We start from the raw sequence: 19,870 nt of genomic DNA on the forward strand, positions 1-19,870 counted from the left end.
AATACATTAACACAGGAAAAGTATAAAAACCTTCTACAAGTTCAGAGAGTCCATAGGAATAGCTTTAGTTTTAGACGGGTGGGGGTCGGTGATAGAGAACATGGTGAAGGATCTTTGTTGCCCCTGAAATCCGAGAGGCAAACTTGGACACGCAATCTATTTATCTCCTCTCTGTCAGCTGAGGTTGCCAAAACATTACAATCACCATCCAAACTGTTACATCAGATGTCATGGTTCCAGAATGTATTCATAAAGTCTAATACAAAATAACAAGCAAAATTAAAACAATATCACAAATAAGACAATGAAGAACTAGAAAATGGCATCACAAAGTTAAACATAAATATAAAAAAGAGAACATTGTTACAGAATGCAATTACAGTATGTCTTATGAAAATATCTTGCTATATTTTAAATGTAAACAATCACTGCAGCATTCCAGTTCCATATTTGAATGCACAAAAAACTCAGTTATAGATTTTTCATTTGTTCAATTTGTCAAATAATAAAGTTAGATATTAAAACATCCCTATTAAACATACTGTAAAATATGTGTGCTAAGATAGACTTCATAATTAATAAATGTAAACTGTTCATATTTTCAAAAACAAGATGACATACAAAGTTGTATAAGTTACAATATGCTTTGTTCATTCTTGCTGCAGCTTTTAAGCCATAACCCAAATATATTTATTTATTCTTCTAAACAATGTTGTAGCTCAATAAAATCAATCAGATTTTCAAATCTGAAGATAGTTACCCTGACCTTATAATAAAACCTAACAATAAATGTAATCTATGAATGTAACATGACATAATTGACCTTTGAGTGTACAGTAAGTTCAAGGACATTCTGTGCCCTGTTCTCTTCCCACAATCACATGGAAAAACAGGACAGGTCATTTGGGAGCACTAAACTTGTAAGAGCAGGATGAACCGTGAAAAGGCCAGGATGACCAGTTTAAAAATGGAAAGCAGAACAATACGGGTAGTTTTTTTTGACAAGTCGTCGCCCCTCCTTTCACTGACTCTCCAGCTTCTTGGTTCATGTGTCTGTGAAAGTGATAGAATACAAATACAGGAAAGGCTCTTTTTCATTTCTCAATGGAGGCTGAAATGATTGAACCTGATGACAAAATGATGAACCGTGAATCAGTTTAGGCTTGTCAAGCGACGGAAAAACACATCCACTAAAGCTTTGATTCTGAACTGGTTTGACTGGTTATCAACAGAGTCCTACGTTTTAAAAAATGTACAATTTGGATTTTTCTATCACAAATTTATTACCCAGAATTGTGAGACAAAAATGTGAAATTCTGACTTCACAAATACATACAAACTCACAATTGCAGGTTATAAAGTCAGAATTCTGACTTTATTCACCGACTTGAATCTAGTAAACTCACAATTGCCAGAAATAAATGTGCAAATGTGTGTTTGTGTACTGCAACTCTTACTTTTTTCTCTTACAATTGCGAGTTAATTTCTCGTAAATGAGGCTTGTTATTCAGAAATGTGAGATACGACCTCGCAAATGTGAGTTACACACATGGACAAAATTGTTGGTAACCTTTGGTCAATGAAAGAAAAACTAACCAATGATAGTCAGAAGGGCTGGGTAAAAAAATATCGATTCTCCGATTTTAATCGATCTTCAGTTTAACGCAATGATATCGATTCGGGAAATCCCCTAAACGATTCTTAATGCGCGTGCTTCACGTAAGAGGATATGAATATTCACCTCTTGTCCTGAAGGTGTCACCATCAGCTGCTTTTTTTGCAGAAAAATCTGCAGATCAAAAATGATTAGGCTGTAGTTAAGAACTGTTACCGTCTTAATTTTTTTACAGTAATGTGCATTTTGCAGTTTGTTTACATGGTGTACAATGGATCCCATGTCTGCTAAACTAACATTTTAAATGAAATATTGATAGCTAATCGATATTGAATCGAAATCGAATCGAAACCATAAAAATAAGAATCGAATCGCCGAATTGGTCACAATACCCAGCCCTAATAGTCAGACATCACTTTTCAACCATGCTTCAACTGAATTATTCAAAAAAATAATCTCATGAAACAGGCCTAGACAAAATTAATGGTATGCCTAGAAAAGGCTGAAAATAATGTAACCAAAGAGACATGTTAATTCAAGGTGTGTCCATTAATTAGCATCACAGGTGCCTACAATCTTGTAATCAGTCAGTGGGCCTATATATAGGGCTCCAGGTAGTCACTGTGTTGTTTGGTGACATGGTGTGTACCACAATCAACATGGACCAGAGGAAGCGAAGGAAAGGGTTGTCTCAAGAGATCAGAAAGAAAATTATAGAGTAGCATGTTAAAGGTAAAGGCTATAAGACCATCTCCAAGCAACTAGATGTTCCTGTGACTACAGTTGCACATATTATTCGGAAATTTAAGATCCATGGGACTGTTAGCCAACCTCCCTGGACGTGGCCACAGGAGGAAAATTGATGACAAATCAAAGAGACAGATAATCCGAATGGTAACAAAAGAGCCCAGAAAGAGATCCGAGGTGAACTTCATGCTCAAAGAACAGATTACACCATCCATCGTTGTTTGAGCCAAAGTGGACTACATGGGAGACGACCAAGGAGGACACCATTGTTGAAAACAAATCATAAAAAAGCCAGACTGGAATATGCCAAACTACATGTTGACAAGCCACAAAGCTTCTGGGAGAATGTCCTATGGACAGATGAGACAAAAATGGAACTTTTTGCCAAGGCCCATCAGCTCTGTGTTCACAGACGGAAAAATGAAGCATATCAAGAAAACAACACTGTCCCTACTGTGAAACATGGAGGAGGCTCCGTTATGTTCACAAGGTGTCTTCAATCTGTGCAGGGTTCAATGAAATCTCAAGCCTATCAAGGGATTCTAGAGAGAAATGTGCTGGCCAGTGTCAGAAAGCTTGGTCTCAGTCGCAGGTCATGGGTCTCGCAACAGGACAATGACCCGAAACACAGCTAAAAACACCCAAGAATGGCTAAGAGGAAAACATTGGACTATTCTAAAGTGGCTTTCTATGAGCCCTGACCTCAATCCCATTGAGCATCTTTGGAAGGAGCTGAAACATGCCGTCTGGAAAAGGCACCCTTCAAACCGGAAACAACTGGAGCGGTTTGCTCATGAGGAGTGGGCCAAAATATCTGCCGAGAGGTGCAGAAGTCTCATTGACAGTTACAGGAATAGTTTAATTGCAGTGATTGCCTCAAAAGGTTGTGCCACAAAATATTAAGTTAGGGGTACCATCATTTTTGTATAGGCCTGTTTCATGAGTTTATTTATTTTTTTAATAAACCATGTTGAAGCATGGTTGAAAAGCAATGTCTGACTTTCATTGGTTAACATTCATAGAATTATTGTTTATTATTTCTTTTGCCAGATTGAAGTTATTTTGGTGACTATAGTGAGTTTTTCTTTCATTGACTGAAGGATACCAAAAATTTTGTCCACGTGTGCATAGTCCAATTTTAAGGGAAAGAAAAGACAGAAATGTTCTCAGAATTGCAAGTTTCTCTCAATTCTGACTTGCAACTGTGTTATAAATTCAGAATTGTAAGAAAGAAACGTAAAATTCTGAGAACGTAAGAATTGCAAGATATAAACTCGCAATTGCAAGTTAAAGTCAAAATTGCGAGATAAACAATTGTGAGGAAAAAGTCACAATCGCAATTCTAAAAAAAAAAAAAAACTCAGTTGTGAGCTTATTTCTCAAAATTGCGACTATTTTTCAGAATTGCAACTTTTTTTCTCAGAGTTGGAATTTTATTTTTCAGAATCGTGATCCATTTCTCAGAATCGCAATCTTATTTCTGAAATGTATGGCTTTATTTCTCAGAATTGTGACTTTATTTCTCAAAGTTGCTACTTCTCAGAATTGCGTCTTTGTTTCTCAGAATTGTATTTACAAATAACAATTGTGAGTTTATAGCATGCAAGTCTGAGGAAAAAAGTAATAATTGTGAGTTTGTGTCACGCAATTCTAAAAAATTCTGAATTGCGAGATGTAAACTTCACAATTGCAAAAAAAAAAAAAAAGTCTTGAAGAGAAGAATTATGAGATAAAAAGTTGCAATTACGTATTTTTTTTAACCAGTGGCAAAAACGGGCTTCCATATAAAACAGTTAAAGAAACTGCTAAATGTTTTAAAATTTTAATCTGTTTACTTTCATATTAATCAACTATTAACCAACACCAGAGAACCATGAATATGCAAATGTGTTTTTAAATTATAGAAATATTAACTTAAAATATCAGGGGAACTTTTTTTTTTTTTGGTAAGTTGAGAATCACTGTTCTAAATATATTTCTTTATTGTGAAGCAGGTGTACCTTTGCGAGTCGGGTGTGCTTTAGGGCTCTTCGCTGTGCTGCTCTGCATCAGAGCTTCCATTATCCACTGAAGAGAAGATGTACAGAACTCCATCTGCATACAGTTAAGCATTCATCTATCAACAACAGCCAGACATAGTCAATAAACAGTATGATACAGATCTCACATCATGTGTCCTTACATCTGATTCTAGTGCTCGCAGTCTGCGGTCAACATCTCGGATCTCACTAACCTGTTTGATGACACCGTCCACTCTGAAACACAACACATCATCATTCTGCATTAATCTGAGGAACAAGGTTATGATTATATTTTTCGTAGGAAAGTTGTAACTCTATGTCTACAAAACACCAAAACACACTAAACTCTTGTTTCAGGAAAATAATATGCTTTTTCATAAAAGTATGACTCACTTAGCAGTCATGCGTTTCAGCCTCTCAGAGTCGGTCCCTCTTCGTTTTTTGTTCTCGAGAGTCAGAAAGTTCTCCTTCTGCAAAGTCTCCCATTTTACCAGCTTGTTAGCATCTCGGCCTTTCAACTCTAATGCTATTACAAAAGGCAGATGCGCACAATTTTTACATCACATTCCACCTTTAACAAATCTGTTTTGAATGCAGTTGGGTTCTAACTTTACCAAATCTGTGGATTTTGGTGGATGGCACTTTGCGTAAGTTTCTTTTGATTAAGAGGTTGATGTGGGAGAGGATGATGAAGGGTGGAGCGAGAGTTGGGCGTGAATGATACTCCACTATCAGATTATAGCGCTGAAACTTCCAGTATGTGTCACTGCGCTCCTGAACCTTAGAGAAGGTATAGCTGCAGAAACAAAGAGAAGAGAAACACATACAGTCAGGTCCATAAATATCGACACAATTCTAACATTTTTGGCTCTATACACCACCACAATGGATTTGAAATGAAACGAAGATGTGCTTTAACTGCAGACTGTCAGCTTTAATTTGAGGGTATTTACATCCAAATCAGGTGAACGTTGTAGGAATTACAGCAGTTTGCATACAGTGAGGTCAATAAGTATTTGATCACCCTGTGATTTTGCAAGTTCTCTTACTTAGAAATCATGGATGGGTCTACAATTTTCAGCATAGGTGCATTTACTACAGGAACCGTTTGACCTCTGTAATTGTTAACAAAGGCTTCTGTACCAAATATTAAAAAATTTTGACTCAAGTGATCAAATACTTATCTGACACAGTAATTCACAAATAAATTGTTAAAAAAAAAAAAAAAAATCATACAATGTGATTTCCGGATTTTTTTTCTTTTTTTGATTTTTTATATGTCTCTCACAGTGGAAGTGCACCTATGCTGAAAATTGTAGACCCCTCCATGATTTCTAAGTAAGAGAATTTGCAAAATCACAGGGTGATCAAATATTTATCAAATATTTATTGCTGAAGACAAAACTGAAGGGAAAATGCCCCAAGAACAAGCAGGAACTGAAGGCCTGACAGAACATCACCCAGGGATGAAACCCAGCGTCTGATGATGTCTATGCATTCCAGGCTTCAGGTTGTAATTGACTGCAAAGGATTTGCAACCAAGTATTTAAAAAGTGAAAGTTTGTTTTATGATTATTATTCTGTCCCATTACTTTTGGTCCCTTAACAAGTGGGAGGCACATATGCAAACTGCTGTAATTCCTACACCGTTTACCTGATTTGGATGTAAATACCCTCAAATTGAGGTCAAGAGTTAAAGCACATATTGTTTGTTTCATTTCAAATCCATTGTGATGGTGTATAGAGCCAAAAATGTTAGAATTGTGTCGATGTCCCAATATTTATGGACCTGACTGTAGATGAATGGATAAATTGATGAATACATATAGCAGATGAATGAATAGACAAACGAATACCTGAATGTGGCGATGAGCAGGTTGACTAGTAAGATGTTGGTGACTAGTAGGAATATGACCAGCAAAATGACCACAAGCCAGTTGTGGCTGGTGTCTCGACATGGCTCTTTTCCTTGATTAATCAGTGTCAGATTATCTGTGCAGTCTCTATCCCAATACTTGCCAGCTTAACACACAAACACACAGATACAATACTGTCAGTGGATGCTAACAAAAAGTTGAGAAATATTATTAGTTGTCAGGTAAAGGATTCAACATGTAGATGAGTTTGTTTCTTTATCAGAAGAGATTTGGAGAAATTTAGCGTTACGTCACATACTCAATGGATTATCTACAGTAAATGGGTGCTGTCAGAATGAAAGTAATCCACAAGAAATTCACACCTCTATCAGTTAACATCTTGTGAAGCAAAGAGCAGCATGTTTGGGAGAATCAAATCCATCATTATGACATTTCTAACTTAATCTTCAAAAAGAGTCCTTTATCCATAATACTGCTTTCTGCAAAGTCATCTCATCCCATCCAGGAGATAAATATGCACATCTAAAAACAGTGCAAAACTGTTGTAAACACATTGGTGGATTTTGATGTGAAAGGACAACAAGGGATGGACTTTTTCACTGGATGAAGCGTTATTGTAGACTAAAAAAAAAGGCAACATTGCAAGATATATTTGCAACTATTTCTCAGAATCACAACTGTATTTCTCAGAATTGTTTTTTTTTTTCTCAGAATTGTCTTTACAACTCAAAATTTAGATTTTATATCACGCAATCCTGAGGAAAAAAATACTTGTGATTATCATGCAATTGCAATTTTGTATCACGGAATTCTGAGGGAAAAGTCCTAATTCCGAGATGTAAACTCAAAATTGCAAGAAAAAAAAGTCTGAATTGTAAGATAAAAAGTCAGAATTACAAATTTTTTATCCAGTGGCAAAATTGGGCTACCATATAAAACAGTTCAAAAACACACACACAAAAAAAAACCTATTAAATATTTAATGTGTTTACTTGCATATCATAAAACTATTAACCAACACCAGAAAACCATGAATACGCATATGAAGCGTTACTGTGGATTACCTTATTTAACTGACAATTAAAAGCCATGGTGAAGAATTTGTTTCTTAAAAACATGCAGATTTTTGCTTTTTGCACAAGACGTTAATTGATGGACTGGAGTGGTGTGGATTACTTGGGGATTATTGAGATGGTTTTATCAGCTGTCTGGACTCTCTGATGGGACCCATTCACTGCAGAGGATCTATAGGATCCATTCTCCAAATCTGTTCCAGTGAAGAAACAAACTCGTCTACATGTTTAATGGCCCGTGGGTGATCACATTTAATTATTAGGTGAACTATTCCTGTAAGTGTAAGTCAGAATTGAACATACTGTCTATTTCTTCCACTGGAATCTGTCCAAATATATGCAAATATGGTCTGTACAAGACTCGTCTAAAAGCTCTGTGAGGGCTTGGGTCATACTGGTATAGTAGAGCTTGATTGGCCACTCCATATGCACTCAGCCACACCGCCAGGAAGAATAAGAAGAAGAATGCGTCCTTTATCTGCGGTTCATTCATACAAAATAAAAAGAGGAGTGAGATGTTATGTAATGGAGCTGTAAAATGTAAAAAATGTAATAGTCCTTCTACAGGTACAACTTGTAGTTACACATCATGTAATTAATATCACACACCCTTTTGTCTCTTACTGAAAAATGTAATAGAAAACCCATGAAAGTTTTTTGTTTTTTTACTTCCACGTTGTTTTATACTTGCAGCATGTCACAAAAGTGAGAACACCCCTCACATTTCAGCAAGTATTTTAGTATATCTTCTCAAAGGACAATACTAAAGAATAGGGGTGTGACGAGACAAGATTTTGGGTTCATGAGAACGAGATGAGAATTTTTAACTTTTTAAAATAAATCCTCAATGATGAAATATATAGGGGAAAATAGTATTTTATTCAACAAAAAACACAAAATGCAAAAAAAAAATTTAGGTGCATTTTGATATGAACTTCATGAAATTGAACTTAAATTTTAATGAATTATATGCAGTAATAAATATGTAAACTAATGCTGCATGATTCTGGGTAAACTGAAAAACAATTTTCTTTTATAAACTGGAGATCACAATTCTTAAGAAAAAAAGGTTTAGAAATCTAAACAAAATTACTTAATTTACTAGTGGTTCTGACAGAAAGTTCATTGCTCAAGTCTGAATTAAAAAAAAAAAAAATGAAGGAGCCTGTGTCTCGATTAATAAAGACTTGTTTCACTATTGGAATCTCTTAAATATATAATTTAATGACAAAAACTTTTTTTTTTAAACGTGTAGTTGTCGCAAGCTCCTGGCGAAGAGAATAAATGTTTCTCTACAATGTGTTAGAAGATACAATAAGTGTTTATATCCAAACTATAAGCTTTTATCCCAGTACTTATGTTATTTAAATGTCTGTAACAAAGAAACATTAATGATTATGTGGTTAAAAAGACTGTTGCTTTCTGAAACCGCAGCAGTAAGAACGCAGATTTGAACGTCTTCAATAACTTTCACATCGTAAGCATCAGTGGAGCTTGTGAAAGAGTTGTAATTGACATCGCTGAATCGTTGTCATTTATGAATAAGATCGTGTGGGTGTTTGAATAGAGATCGTGATATTTTAACTATTAGTCATGTAGCTCTAATGTAAACATTGCAAAATGTTATGCCATGATATCGTCATGTTCTTGTGAGACCAGTCATATCTCGCTGGACACATCGGAAAATCGCGAGATCTTGTGTCACGAGATCTCGTCACACCCCTACTAAAGAAATGAAACTTGGATATATTTTATAGTCAATGTGCAGCTTGAATAACAGTAGAGATTTAGTGTCCCCTGAAAATTACTCAACATACAGCCATTTTTGTCAAAATAGCTGGCAACAAAAGTAAGTGCACCCTAAGTAAACTTGTCCGAAGTGTCAATATTTTGTGTTTGCACCATTATTATCTGGCACTGCCTTAATCATCCTGTACATGGATTTAATCAGAGCTCCTCAATAATGACATCACAAGCTGCTGGTAGACACATGGTGCTTCTCCACCTTCTACTTGAGGATGCCCCACAGGTTCAGGTCTGGAGACAAACTTGGCCACCCCATCACCTTCACCTTCAGCTTCCTCAGCAAGGCAGTTGTCATCTTGGTGTTGTTTAATGTCGCAATCATGTTGGAAATCTGCCTAGTTTCTGAAGGGAAGGCGTCATGTTCCGCTTTAGAATATACAGTATATAATGGAATCCATGTTTCCCTCAATGAACTGCAGCTCCCCAGTACCAGCAGCACTCATGCAGCCCCAGACCATGATGCTACCACCACCATGCTTGACTGTAGGCAAGATATTTTCTTGGTACTCCTCACCAGGGCATCGCCACACATGCTGGACACCATCTGAGCCAAACAAGTTTATCTTATAGTTTCATCAGACCACAGGACATGGTTCCAGTAATTGATGCTCTTGAACAGGTTGTCTTCAGCAAACTGTTTGCAGGGTTTCTTGTGAGCCAGCTTCAGAAGACCGACTTGAAGTGTGCAGCGTATGGTCTGAGCATTAACAAGCTGACCTTCTTCTTCTGCAACCTTTAAAGCAATGCTGGCAGCACTCATGCATCTGTTTTTTGAAACCAGGTTCTGCACCTGATGCACAGAATGAGTGCTCAACTTCGTTGATCGACCCTTGCAAGGCCTGTTCTGAATGGAACCCATTTTGGAAAACATGGATATATTAGGCCACACAAGTCTTTAAATCATGAAATAGATCTTTTTTTTTTTCTTTCTGCTGAGTTGCAGCTCATGCACTGGCACGAAGGTTGCTTGGAAAGGTCTTGTTTATTTATGGCAATGCATTCATTTAAACTAAAGCTACAACTTTGATCAATTCTCCAATTGTCTCACCATTTTGCCAAGTATGATGATTTTGGGTCCCAGCTGTCTGTGAATGGCGAAAATGTGAATGAGTCGGATCGTGAAGACCATGTAGTCCACACACAAGATACCACGTCCCATGTTGTATGACCAACTGAACATCCTTAAACAGACAAAAAATGCATTAGAATATACTTTTAGCATTGTTACTCCAGTCTTCAGTGTCATATGATCCTTCAGAAATCATCCTAATATGCTGATTTGTTGCTCAAGAAACATTTATGATTATTATCAATGTTGAAAACAGTTGCTATTTTGTGGAAACGCACAGGATTGTCAAGCATTACCTGCAACACAAACCAGCAATGAAAAGGGAGATGGCAAGAACATCAAACTTATTCCACACATCCTGAACATACAGCATCAACCTCTGACCCAGCATCTTACTGCCCACAATGAATGTCTGGGAGTGAAAGAAAACAGAATTAATCATTATACTTGACTGAAAAGTTGGTTCTCTTGTTATGCGATTTAAGAAATGCAGCACCTACCTCTCGAATCTCCTCGCACACGATGGTGAACACCCAGAAATACAGCACATACTCCGAAATTGCAGGGCCTTCAGGCGGAGGTGGCTTGAAGTCGACCAATAGCACGTAGGCATACAGAAACAGGAAGAGGAAGTACATTACGACGTTGCCGATGAATGAAGTGACAGGGGCATACCAGAACTGCTTCCAGCGGGAAACCCAAAAGGGACACTTCTTGGCTTGGGTATTTGTAACAGTTCCTGCTTACAGGAAGGAGTAAACAGGGAAAGTCAATAAGGACAACCTATTTTTGTCAACCTGATCAATGTAAAGGACCAAATTCCGGTGGGTTTTAAAATCAGCAGTCAGACCTTTTGTTGATCGTCTGACGTTATTTGAGTCATCGTGCTCGGCTTCACTGTTAAATATAAGAAGATAATATATAAAGACATGTTTGTGAAAAGAGATCTTATCTTATCTCTGATCTTATGTATGCATCAAACAAAACCCAATTTACTGGCGTTTCAAGTCAGCAAAGGAGAAGACAGTCTCTCCGTAATGACCAAAGTCTGTTGCTGAAGATGGAGGTGCCAGCACTGATTTCCCATCTCCTGCATTCTCCGGTTTCCTGTGAGGAAGGTAACTTAGTCAGTTTTACTATGCAGTACATTTTCAAATTGTAGCATACTAGATAAAATTTTTAACTCCCAATTTGTGAAAATTGAAATATCACTACTTAATTTCACTACTAGTTACTATATTCACGTCATAATATGCATTTATATTTTTGGAATTTTAAAAAGTTTGTATACTGTCCCTGCTGGAAAAAAAACGACAACAACAACAACAACATGGTTTTACTGGCTATAATTGGTTTTAATAAAAAACTGTAATGGACCCTCTGGATATCTACTGATAATTGGTCACCTTGTTGAAACCACTAAATCATAAGGCAATATGTCCCAAAACACACAAAATGTAATGGTTTTAATAGGAAGAAGTGAAATATAGTGGTAATGTAAGGGGAGATGCAAGGAAACCAAGGAAATTTACTTTGAATTACTGACTTAAAATCGATGAGGTTGGTGTAAACAAGAGGAGGAATGACCATCGTCAGTGCAAGCTTCCAGAGCTCAGTTCCTCTTTCCATGTCACCCCACCAGATCTGAGACAGCAGGGACTAAAAAACAGACTGGTATAAAAACACTTGCCTCATTTCAAAAGAAACAATGGTATCTGCATGCAGACAGACCTGTACTCCATCGTGGCTGAAGAAAAGCCGGGCGTCAGCAGCCATGGCCATCTTTAGACAGGTGGCCTCACCCCACAGACTAGACTTGCGGATCAGCAGCTTATAGGAATGACTTGCTTTGGTTTGGTAGCATGTGCTAAACACATCTGTCAAAACAGTAACAGTGGAGAAAAGCTTCAGCACTGGTTTTAGAAGATATCAAATGCAAAGGCTTTCACTCATCCTACCATGAGCCATAAACTCAAACTTTGTGGCCAACTCCTTCATGCCAAGCTTAGCTTCTGTCTCAATCTCCAGTTTAGACAGCTCCCTCAATATTTTACATCCTCCCAGAGCCGTCAGAACCGACTCGCCGCACTGAGAGAGAAGAATGGCACAGATGAGCATGATGCTGTGGGAACATTTCCTTCTCTGAACAGATGATTTAAATATCACAATACACTTTTAATAATAAAGATTTTTTTTCCTTCTTCAGTGATACAATACAGGAACCATTTTTGGTTCTCTAAAGAGTTTCCATGGATATTAAAGGTTCTTCATAAAACCATAGATGACAATAAAAAAATCTATTTTTAAGAGACAATGCAAGGATGCACATACATTACAAATCATAACTTAACTTTTTATAAGTGTCTGAAAAACAAACAGCTTAATGCTTTAGTCACATTTATCAGATTAGAGCTGGGCGATTATATAGTTACATTTTGCAACAATACAAGCTGTTGAGATTTGCTATATAATATATAGAACTTCATATATAATGTCAGTATTACGTGAGTAAACTCTGTATGTGGATAAAGTTGATATAATATACACTGCCGTTCAAAAGTTTGGGATCACTATGATTTTTATTGTTTTTAAAGAAGTCTTTTCTGCTCATTAAGGCTGCGTTTTATTAAAAATACAGAAAAAGCTGTAATATTGTAAAATATTATTTCAATTTAAAATAGTGGTTTTCTATTTTAATATACTTTAAATCAGAATTTCTTCCGGTGATGCAAAGCTGAATTTTCAGCATCATTACCCCAGGATCACATGATCCTTCAGAAATAATTCTAATATGCCGATTTATTATCAATGTTGGAAACAGCTGTGCTGCTTAATTTTTTAGGAACCTGTGACCTTTATTTTACCTTTAGCATTTATTTAAAATAAAAATGTATTTCGTTTTTTAAAATAGAAATATTTTGTAGCAATATACACTACTGTTGAAAGTTTGAAAGACTTTCTTTTTTTTTCTTTTTTTTAAGTATACTTGTATTCAGTGTTAAATTGATGAAAAAGTGATTGTAAAGACATTGTTAGAAAAGGTTTCTATTTTGAATAAATGCTTTCCTTTGTAACTTTTTAAACATCAAAGAATTCTGGAAAAAAAGTGTCAAAGGTTCCAAAGAAATATTAAGCAGCACAACTGTTTCCAACACAGATAATAAATTAGCACATTAAAAAATTATCTGATATAAAATTCTGATTTGCACCACAGAAATAATTTTATTTTAAATTATATCAAAGTAGAAAACTGTTATTTTAAGTATTTCATAATATTACTGTATTTTTGATGCAAAACTTTGAGAAGAACTTTGATGAGCATAAGAGTCTTCTTTAAAAAACATAAAAAAAATCTTACTGATCCCAAACTTTTGAATGGCAGTGTATATCCAACTTTATACATAGAGCTGTGAAATAAGACACAGCTGAGATGTAAAGTATAGAAAACTCATATTTCTATCTTAGTTTTTAAATTATTTGGAGATTAACTTTAAGTGAAAACAAGTGTGATTAATTAAATATCCAATATTACATCACCATAATAAAACCACTAAAATCAGCTCATAACTGATATTGTGTATTCCTCACAATATGACAATAACTACAGCATGTTACCATTTCCCAGCAGAAGATCGCCATTTCACCACGGTTCTGCAGCACCGCCCAGAGGAAGAGACATAACCACGGGTGCTTACATGTGCTGTGCCGATAATTGCAATCCCCCTTCAGGAACTGACACATTTTCTGAAGAGTGGTATTCAAACACAACATTTTATTTTTAGGTACTGAACGAACAATGCAAAAAATTACTTTTCAAATTATACAGAAGTAAAGTGAGGTGTAGTACCTTCATAGCTTTTCTTTTGGTAGATGCTGTTTCCACAGTGAAAAGAGACCTGTAGAAGGGCTGGCAGACCTCTCCCAATAGATCCTCCAGCAGTTGACTCACCTACAGCAGGATGAGAAATTGGTTGTAAAGATGTGTTCAATTTTGGGCATTTTAATCTCTAAAAACTCATAAAGTGCCTAATTAAAATTCAGGATGCACCTTATTGATGATGCACACTTTATACAGGCAAGCAGATGAGCCCAGAATATGAACATAACATGTTAAAGGAGTAGTTCACTTTCAGAACAAAAATTTTACCGATAATGTACTCTCCCCCTTGTCATCCAAGATGTTCATGTCTATCTTTTTTCAGTCATAAAGAAATAGTTATTTGAGGAAAACATTTCAGGATTTCTTTTCATATAATGGACTTCTATGGTGCCCCTGAGTTTGAACTTCCAAAATTCAGTTTAAATGCATCTTCAAAAGGCTCTAAATGATCCCAGCAAAGGAAGAAGGGTCTTATCTAGCGAAATGATCGGTTATTTTCTAAAAACATTTACAATTTATATACTTTTTAATCTCTACACAGAGTACACACAGAGCTAGACAAGATGAGCATTTGAGGTTCAAAAGTATATGAATTGTAATTTTTTTTTTTTTTTAGAAAATAACAGATCATTTTGCTAGATAAGACCCTTCTTTCCTCAGCTGTGATTGTTTAGAGCCCATTGAAGCTGTATTTTGGAAGTTCAAACTCGGGGCACCATAGAAGTCCATTATATGGAGAGAAATCCTCAAATGTTTTCCTCAAAAAACACTTTCCTTACGACTAAAGAAAGACATGGACATCTTGGATGACAAGGGGGTGAGTTCATTATCTGTCAATTTTTGTTCTGAAAATGAACTACTCCTTTAAACAGCACATTAGGAGTTCTTCATAGGAAAGTCCATCCAAAATGAAAATTCCGTCATCATTTATTCACCCTCATGTCGTTCTAAACCTGTAAGACTTCAGTTCATCTTCAAAACACAAATGAAGATCTCAAAGACAATGAAGGTCTTCATAAAAACAGATGAGATGAACCGTTAAGTCCCAATTTTCTAAAACGACCCAATCGCTTTATATGACGAACAGAATGAATTTAGTCTTTAATTTACATCTAAACATTGTTCAGCAAACATTGATGTTTGAGAACAAACCTCATTGGTCCATGCAGAAACTCAAATATGCTTCATTTGTGTTGTGAAGATCAACAAAAGTCTTACAGGTTTGGAACGAAGTCATTTTCATTTTTGGGCTAAAACTAATTTTAAAAGAACACTCCACTTTTTTTGGAAATAGGCTCATTCTCCAACTCCCCCCCGAGTTAATAAGTTGAGTTTTACCGTTTTGAAATCCATTCAGCTGTTCTCCTGTTCTGGCGATATCACTTTTAGCCGACCGAAGCAGGAGCAGTAATATCACGCAGCACATGTGCAAATGCTAAACTAGCTGGGAACTCATTTCTGATAATACTCCGCCTGCTTCGGCCATATTACGGCAGCAAACTTCCTTGACTATTACACCGGAATGGAAGTGTAGTTCCTAATCTTATCAGCCTAGAAAATTGAAGCTTTGCATTTCCACCGGTCTTAGTACACGATATAACTACAGAAGAGTCAAGTTTTAAATAGGACAAATATCGAAACTCGTTGGTCATTTTTGAACATGATGCTATTGGTCTAATAGGATTCAATGATCTATGCTAAGCTATGCTAAAAGTGATATCATGGAATTTCTTTATTATTTACTCACCCTCAGGTAAACCAAGATATATATGACTATTTCTTCAGCCGAGGAGAAATTAAAGGGTTAGTTCACCCAAAAATGAAAATTGTGTTATTAATTACTCACCCTCATGGCATTCCAAACCTGTAAGACCTTTGTTCAGCTTTGGAAGACAAATTAAGCTATTTTTGATAAAATCCGAAAGCTTTCTGACCCTGTTGTTTATTTAGTTTCCTTTGCGCACAAATAGTATTCTCATAGCTTTATAACATTACGGTTAACCCAATGATGTCTCATGGACTATTTTATCAATGTCCCTACTATCTTTCTGTCTATGAATGTGTCAGTTTAGTTGCCGTCTATGCAGGGTCGGAAAGCTTTCAGATATCATCAGATCTATCATAATTTGTGTTCCGAAGATGAACGAAGGTATTACAGGTTTGGAATGAGATGACATAGACTCATTTCCTTTTTTAGAGTGAACTATCCATTTAAGTGCCCTACACACTGTAAAACAGTCCAAAAGAACTATATGGGATGATTTTAAAGAAAAGACCCTAATTTGTCAGCCAGGGTCATGGGAATTACTTCAAAGCTGCCTAAATATGAATTTTGGACCATCAAAAATATCTACATTGAGCCCTGCTCCCTTGCATTAGAGAAAATTCCTGGAATGTTTTCTTTCAAAACCTTAATTTCTATACATCTTAGATGGCCTGGGGTATAAACAATCAGAAAATTGCCCTTCAAGAGGGTGTTACTTCAAATTGGTGCCAGACTAATTAATTTGCCGATATTTGTCCATTTCCAGATCTCACCTCATAAAGGCTGAAGTCATATGTCCCTTCATTAGAGTCGCCCAGGCGCTCTTCCAGGAGACGCTGCAGCAAATTGCCAGCCTGGGACGTTTTAGAGATGGATTTGTACAGACCCTCCAGTCGGCCGTAAGACAGGTAGCTCAAAATGTTCAGACCGTTGTCGATGAAAAGACGCACAAACTGGGGTTTATCGTTCTCCAGGGCATCAGTCATGGAATCTTCTAGATCTTCATACTGTGTGTGCCAAAATATAACAACTTTAATCATTCACATTACGCATAACATCAGTAGTACATATACATTTAAATAAAAATATAAAATAAAAAAAGGAATTATCAGAAATTCCCAAGCTCAAATATATTGAAAAATCAGAAATTCGGAAAAATATGGGACAAGTTAGCCAGTTAAAGTATGTTTCATATTACCATAACCTCTTAAAAGATACAATACTATTTAAAAGTTTTCAGTGGTATGATTTTCTGAAAAAAAAAAAAAAAAAAAAGTCATTTCTGTTCACCTGGCTGCATTGTTTGATCATAAACACAGTAAAACTTTAACAATACAATTTAAAATAACATGTTTTTATTTGAATATAATTTAAAATGTATTTATTCCGGTGACGCAAAACTGGACTTTCAGCATCATTAATCCTGTCTTTATTGTCACATGATCTTTCAGAAATCATTATAATATACAGATTTTCTGCTCAAGGAACATTTTTGATTATAATCTTTATTGAAATCAGTTGTGCTGCTTCATATTTTTGTGAAAAATATGATGCATATTTTCAGGATTCTTTGATATTTTCAAAAGAACAGCATAACAAAGCGATTAATTTCTTTCTTACTGACCCAAACCTGTTAATCCTTCAATTATGAATTCTGCAATTTAATGCATTCTGTGGGAACCCAAGAACTTGGCTCTTTTAACACAATCCCATGCTGTTAAAACTACAGTAACACTCAATAACTTGCCCTAGTTCAGAAGCTGACTATTTCTCACAATCCTTTACTGTACCTTCCAGTCGATGCTTCCATTGAAGAGTTCACTCTTGGCAATGTCCACTCTGTTCCAGGTTACAGCCAGCTTCAACTCATCAACATAGGGATTAGTGGACACCGAAACCCGCTGTTTACTCGCTAACACATAAACACAGCAAAATTATGTAGATTAAAAGATACAAAATGTATAAACACCAAAATCCACTGTAGACAGCAGGAGTTAGAAGCTGAAGTGATATTACAAATACCGCAATAACAATACGGGTACCTTGCACAAGCACTTTAAGCATCACAGTGTCAAAATCATCAGCTCCTTCTGCGTGATAAATGGTGATGAGATCTTTGTTCTGGTAGATGTTTAAAACCTTTCAGGAACCAGCCAAACAACAAGAAAAGAAAAATAAATAAATCAGTGCTTAAAGTACAATGCCATCTTAACTCATCCAGAAATCCCCAACTAAAAATTATGATTTTTTATTTTTTTTTCTGGTGAATTAAACTCATATAAATGAAAGAGAAAGACAAAATATTATATTAAAAAAATTAAAAGTATAGTGAATAATCTACTTTAGTAGGCGTGGAGTCAAAATGAAAATTTTCACTTGAGATTTGGAGTCAAATTATAGGCGGATGACTTTAGAAAGATGAAAACATTATTATTTTATTTTATAATAAAGAGAAAATTAATGTTGTCTTTCATCATTATTAATGTTTATCATTCTTTGGGGGGGGGGGGGGTAATCAAATTTGACACTTTCATGATGTTATATGATCCCTTAAAGAGTGTGACATTCACCTTGTCAACAAGCTTGTCCATGTCTCGCTCTGAAGCAAAGTATTTCTTTACTTTCGTGGTTATTCGTTCTCTAAGCTCAGTGTTAGGACTCCCTTCCTCCTTTTCTGCTCCTCCAGACATCGGAGCAGACTGCACGTTCTCCACAATGTCACTCACTAGATTGGCAAGGCCACCCGAACCAGCCAGAACCAACCAGGGCATTGAATTCTTTAGAGATATATCTAATCCCTGAGAAAAGCAAACACAGCAGAAGAACAATTAAAGGAATAGTTCACCTAAAAATGGATTTGCATATTATTTATTCAACCTCAGGCCATCCGGGCCAGTGGCTACCGGCACTTGAGTCAAAAAGTCATATTCACCTTTTTTGTCCTGTAACAGTGGGACATTTGCATTTGTAAATCCTAGGGATGCACCGAATGTTCGGCAACCAAAATTATTTAGCTGAAAATATTGTTCAGCCGAATAACCGAAAAGGCAGGATAAATTATACAGAACAATGACGTAACACAATCATACAGAGGTGTGCACTAATGCCGCAAACATGTGGGCAGTGTGGAAACATTTAAAACTGTCAGAGAAAGACGCAAAAATCATTACAAGCACCGACAGCAAGAGACTGTTTAGTATTGCATCGCATGACGTCCATGAGAAGAGAAAGGGCTAGTTGTTGCTGGTTACGGTGTGATGACTGAAATTGCAAAATGGCCATAAAACATTAGTAAATAAACTACAGAACGTTATGTTGTTTCACAAATTGAAATTATTCTGACAGCTCTGCATGCGCTCCTTAGCCAGGGTTCAAAGCCCAAAGCGTGAGGAAAACCTGCATGATGAGAATTATTCATAAATCTGCTGCTGTCAGCAAAAAGTGGTACTGAGGTCTTCTTGCAGGTTTCCGACAAAATAAAAGTCAACATTCATAAATGTTAGTATTGTAATTTTACTGTTGTTCTGTAAAATAAATTAAAAAGGTATAAAAAAATGAAAACAATCATTACAGCAGCTCTAAGACATTTATTATAACATTCTCCTTTGCTGAGCAAGGCTGCATTTATTTGTACATTAAAAACACATGCCTGATTCAAGAAGGGAGTCTTAAAGGGGTCATCAGATTCCTATTTTCCACAAGTTCATATGATTCTTTAGGGTCTTAATGAAAAGTCTCTAATATACTTAGGTTAAAAATTCTCAATAGTAGTGTAAAAAAAAAAAACCCTTTTACCTTGGAAAAATCAGCTCTGCAAAATTTCAGCTCATTTTAAGACATGGTCCCTTTAAATGCCACAAAGCTCTGCTTGCCCCGCCCCTCTCTGAGATTATGTTTACTAGCCGTGGGTCTAAGGTAAGACTCTCATGTCAATCAAAGGTGTTTCGTCACAATGTCAAGAAGCTAAGAATGACCTGATTTTAAAAAGGGGATATTACTTTTAAAGATTAAAAAAAA

General features: G+C 36.0%; 1 protein-coding gene across 2 annotated transcripts; it reads right to left on the reverse strand.

Moving 5' to 3' along the window:
* Positions 1 to 228: 228 nt before the first annotated feature.
* On the reverse strand, positions 229 to 18,647 carry LOC141297624 (transient receptor potential cation channel subfamily M member 5-like). Of its 2 annotated transcripts, none has more exons than XM_073828049.1 (21): positions 18,424 to 18,647; positions 17,896 to 17,992; positions 17,644 to 17,765; positions 16,627 to 16,860; positions 14,056 to 14,157; positions 13,824 to 13,952; positions 12,167 to 12,296; positions 11,940 to 12,085; positions 11,755 to 11,867; positions 11,205 to 11,315; positions 11,059 to 11,105; positions 10,709 to 10,947; positions 10,505 to 10,620; positions 10,188 to 10,320; positions 7,637 to 7,811; positions 6,240 to 6,405; positions 4,998 to 5,179; positions 4,777 to 4,909; positions 4,545 to 4,617; positions 4,363 to 4,456; positions 229 to 1,053 (listed from the first exon to the last, which is right to left on the reverse strand). In XM_073828049.1, exons 1-21 carry the CDS (start codon positions 18,622 to 18,624, stop codon positions 1,046 to 1,048), a joined length of 2,751 nt encoding a protein of 916 aa, XP_073684150.1. In that variant the 5' UTR covers positions 18,625 to 18,647; the 3' UTR covers positions 229 to 1,045. The 2 variants fall into 2 exon arrangements, with proteins under 2 accessions (XP_073684150.1, XP_073684149.1); XM_073828048.1 differs by having other exon boundaries at positions 229 to 1,126.
* Between the last annotated feature and the right edge of the window lie 1,223 nt (positions 18,648 to 19,870).

This window comes from Garra rufa, chromosome 22, assembly GCF_049309525.1.
Source record: "Garra rufa chromosome 22, GarRuf1.0, whole genome shotgun sequence".
Lineage (NCBI taxonomy): Eukaryota > Metazoa > Chordata > Actinopteri > Cypriniformes > Cyprinidae > Garra > Garra rufa.

What these genes read in the sequence shown, in the direction of transcription:
- LOC141297624 (XM_073828048.1), bottom strand. Translation starts at nt 18,624, where the DNA reads ATGCCCTGGTTGGTTCTGGCTGGTTCGGGTGGCCTTGCCAATCTAGTG. An exon ending in CCAAAAGAAAAGCTATGAAG is followed by an intron (nt 13,953 to 14,055) that starts GTACTACACCTC and finishes ACCACTCTTCAG; the next exon opens with AAAATGTGTCAGTTCCTGAA. An exon ending in CTGAAACGCATGACTGCTAA is followed by an intron (nt 4,618 to 4,776) that starts GTGAGTCATACT and finishes GTTGTGTTTCAG; the next exon opens with AGTGGACGGTGTCATCAAAC.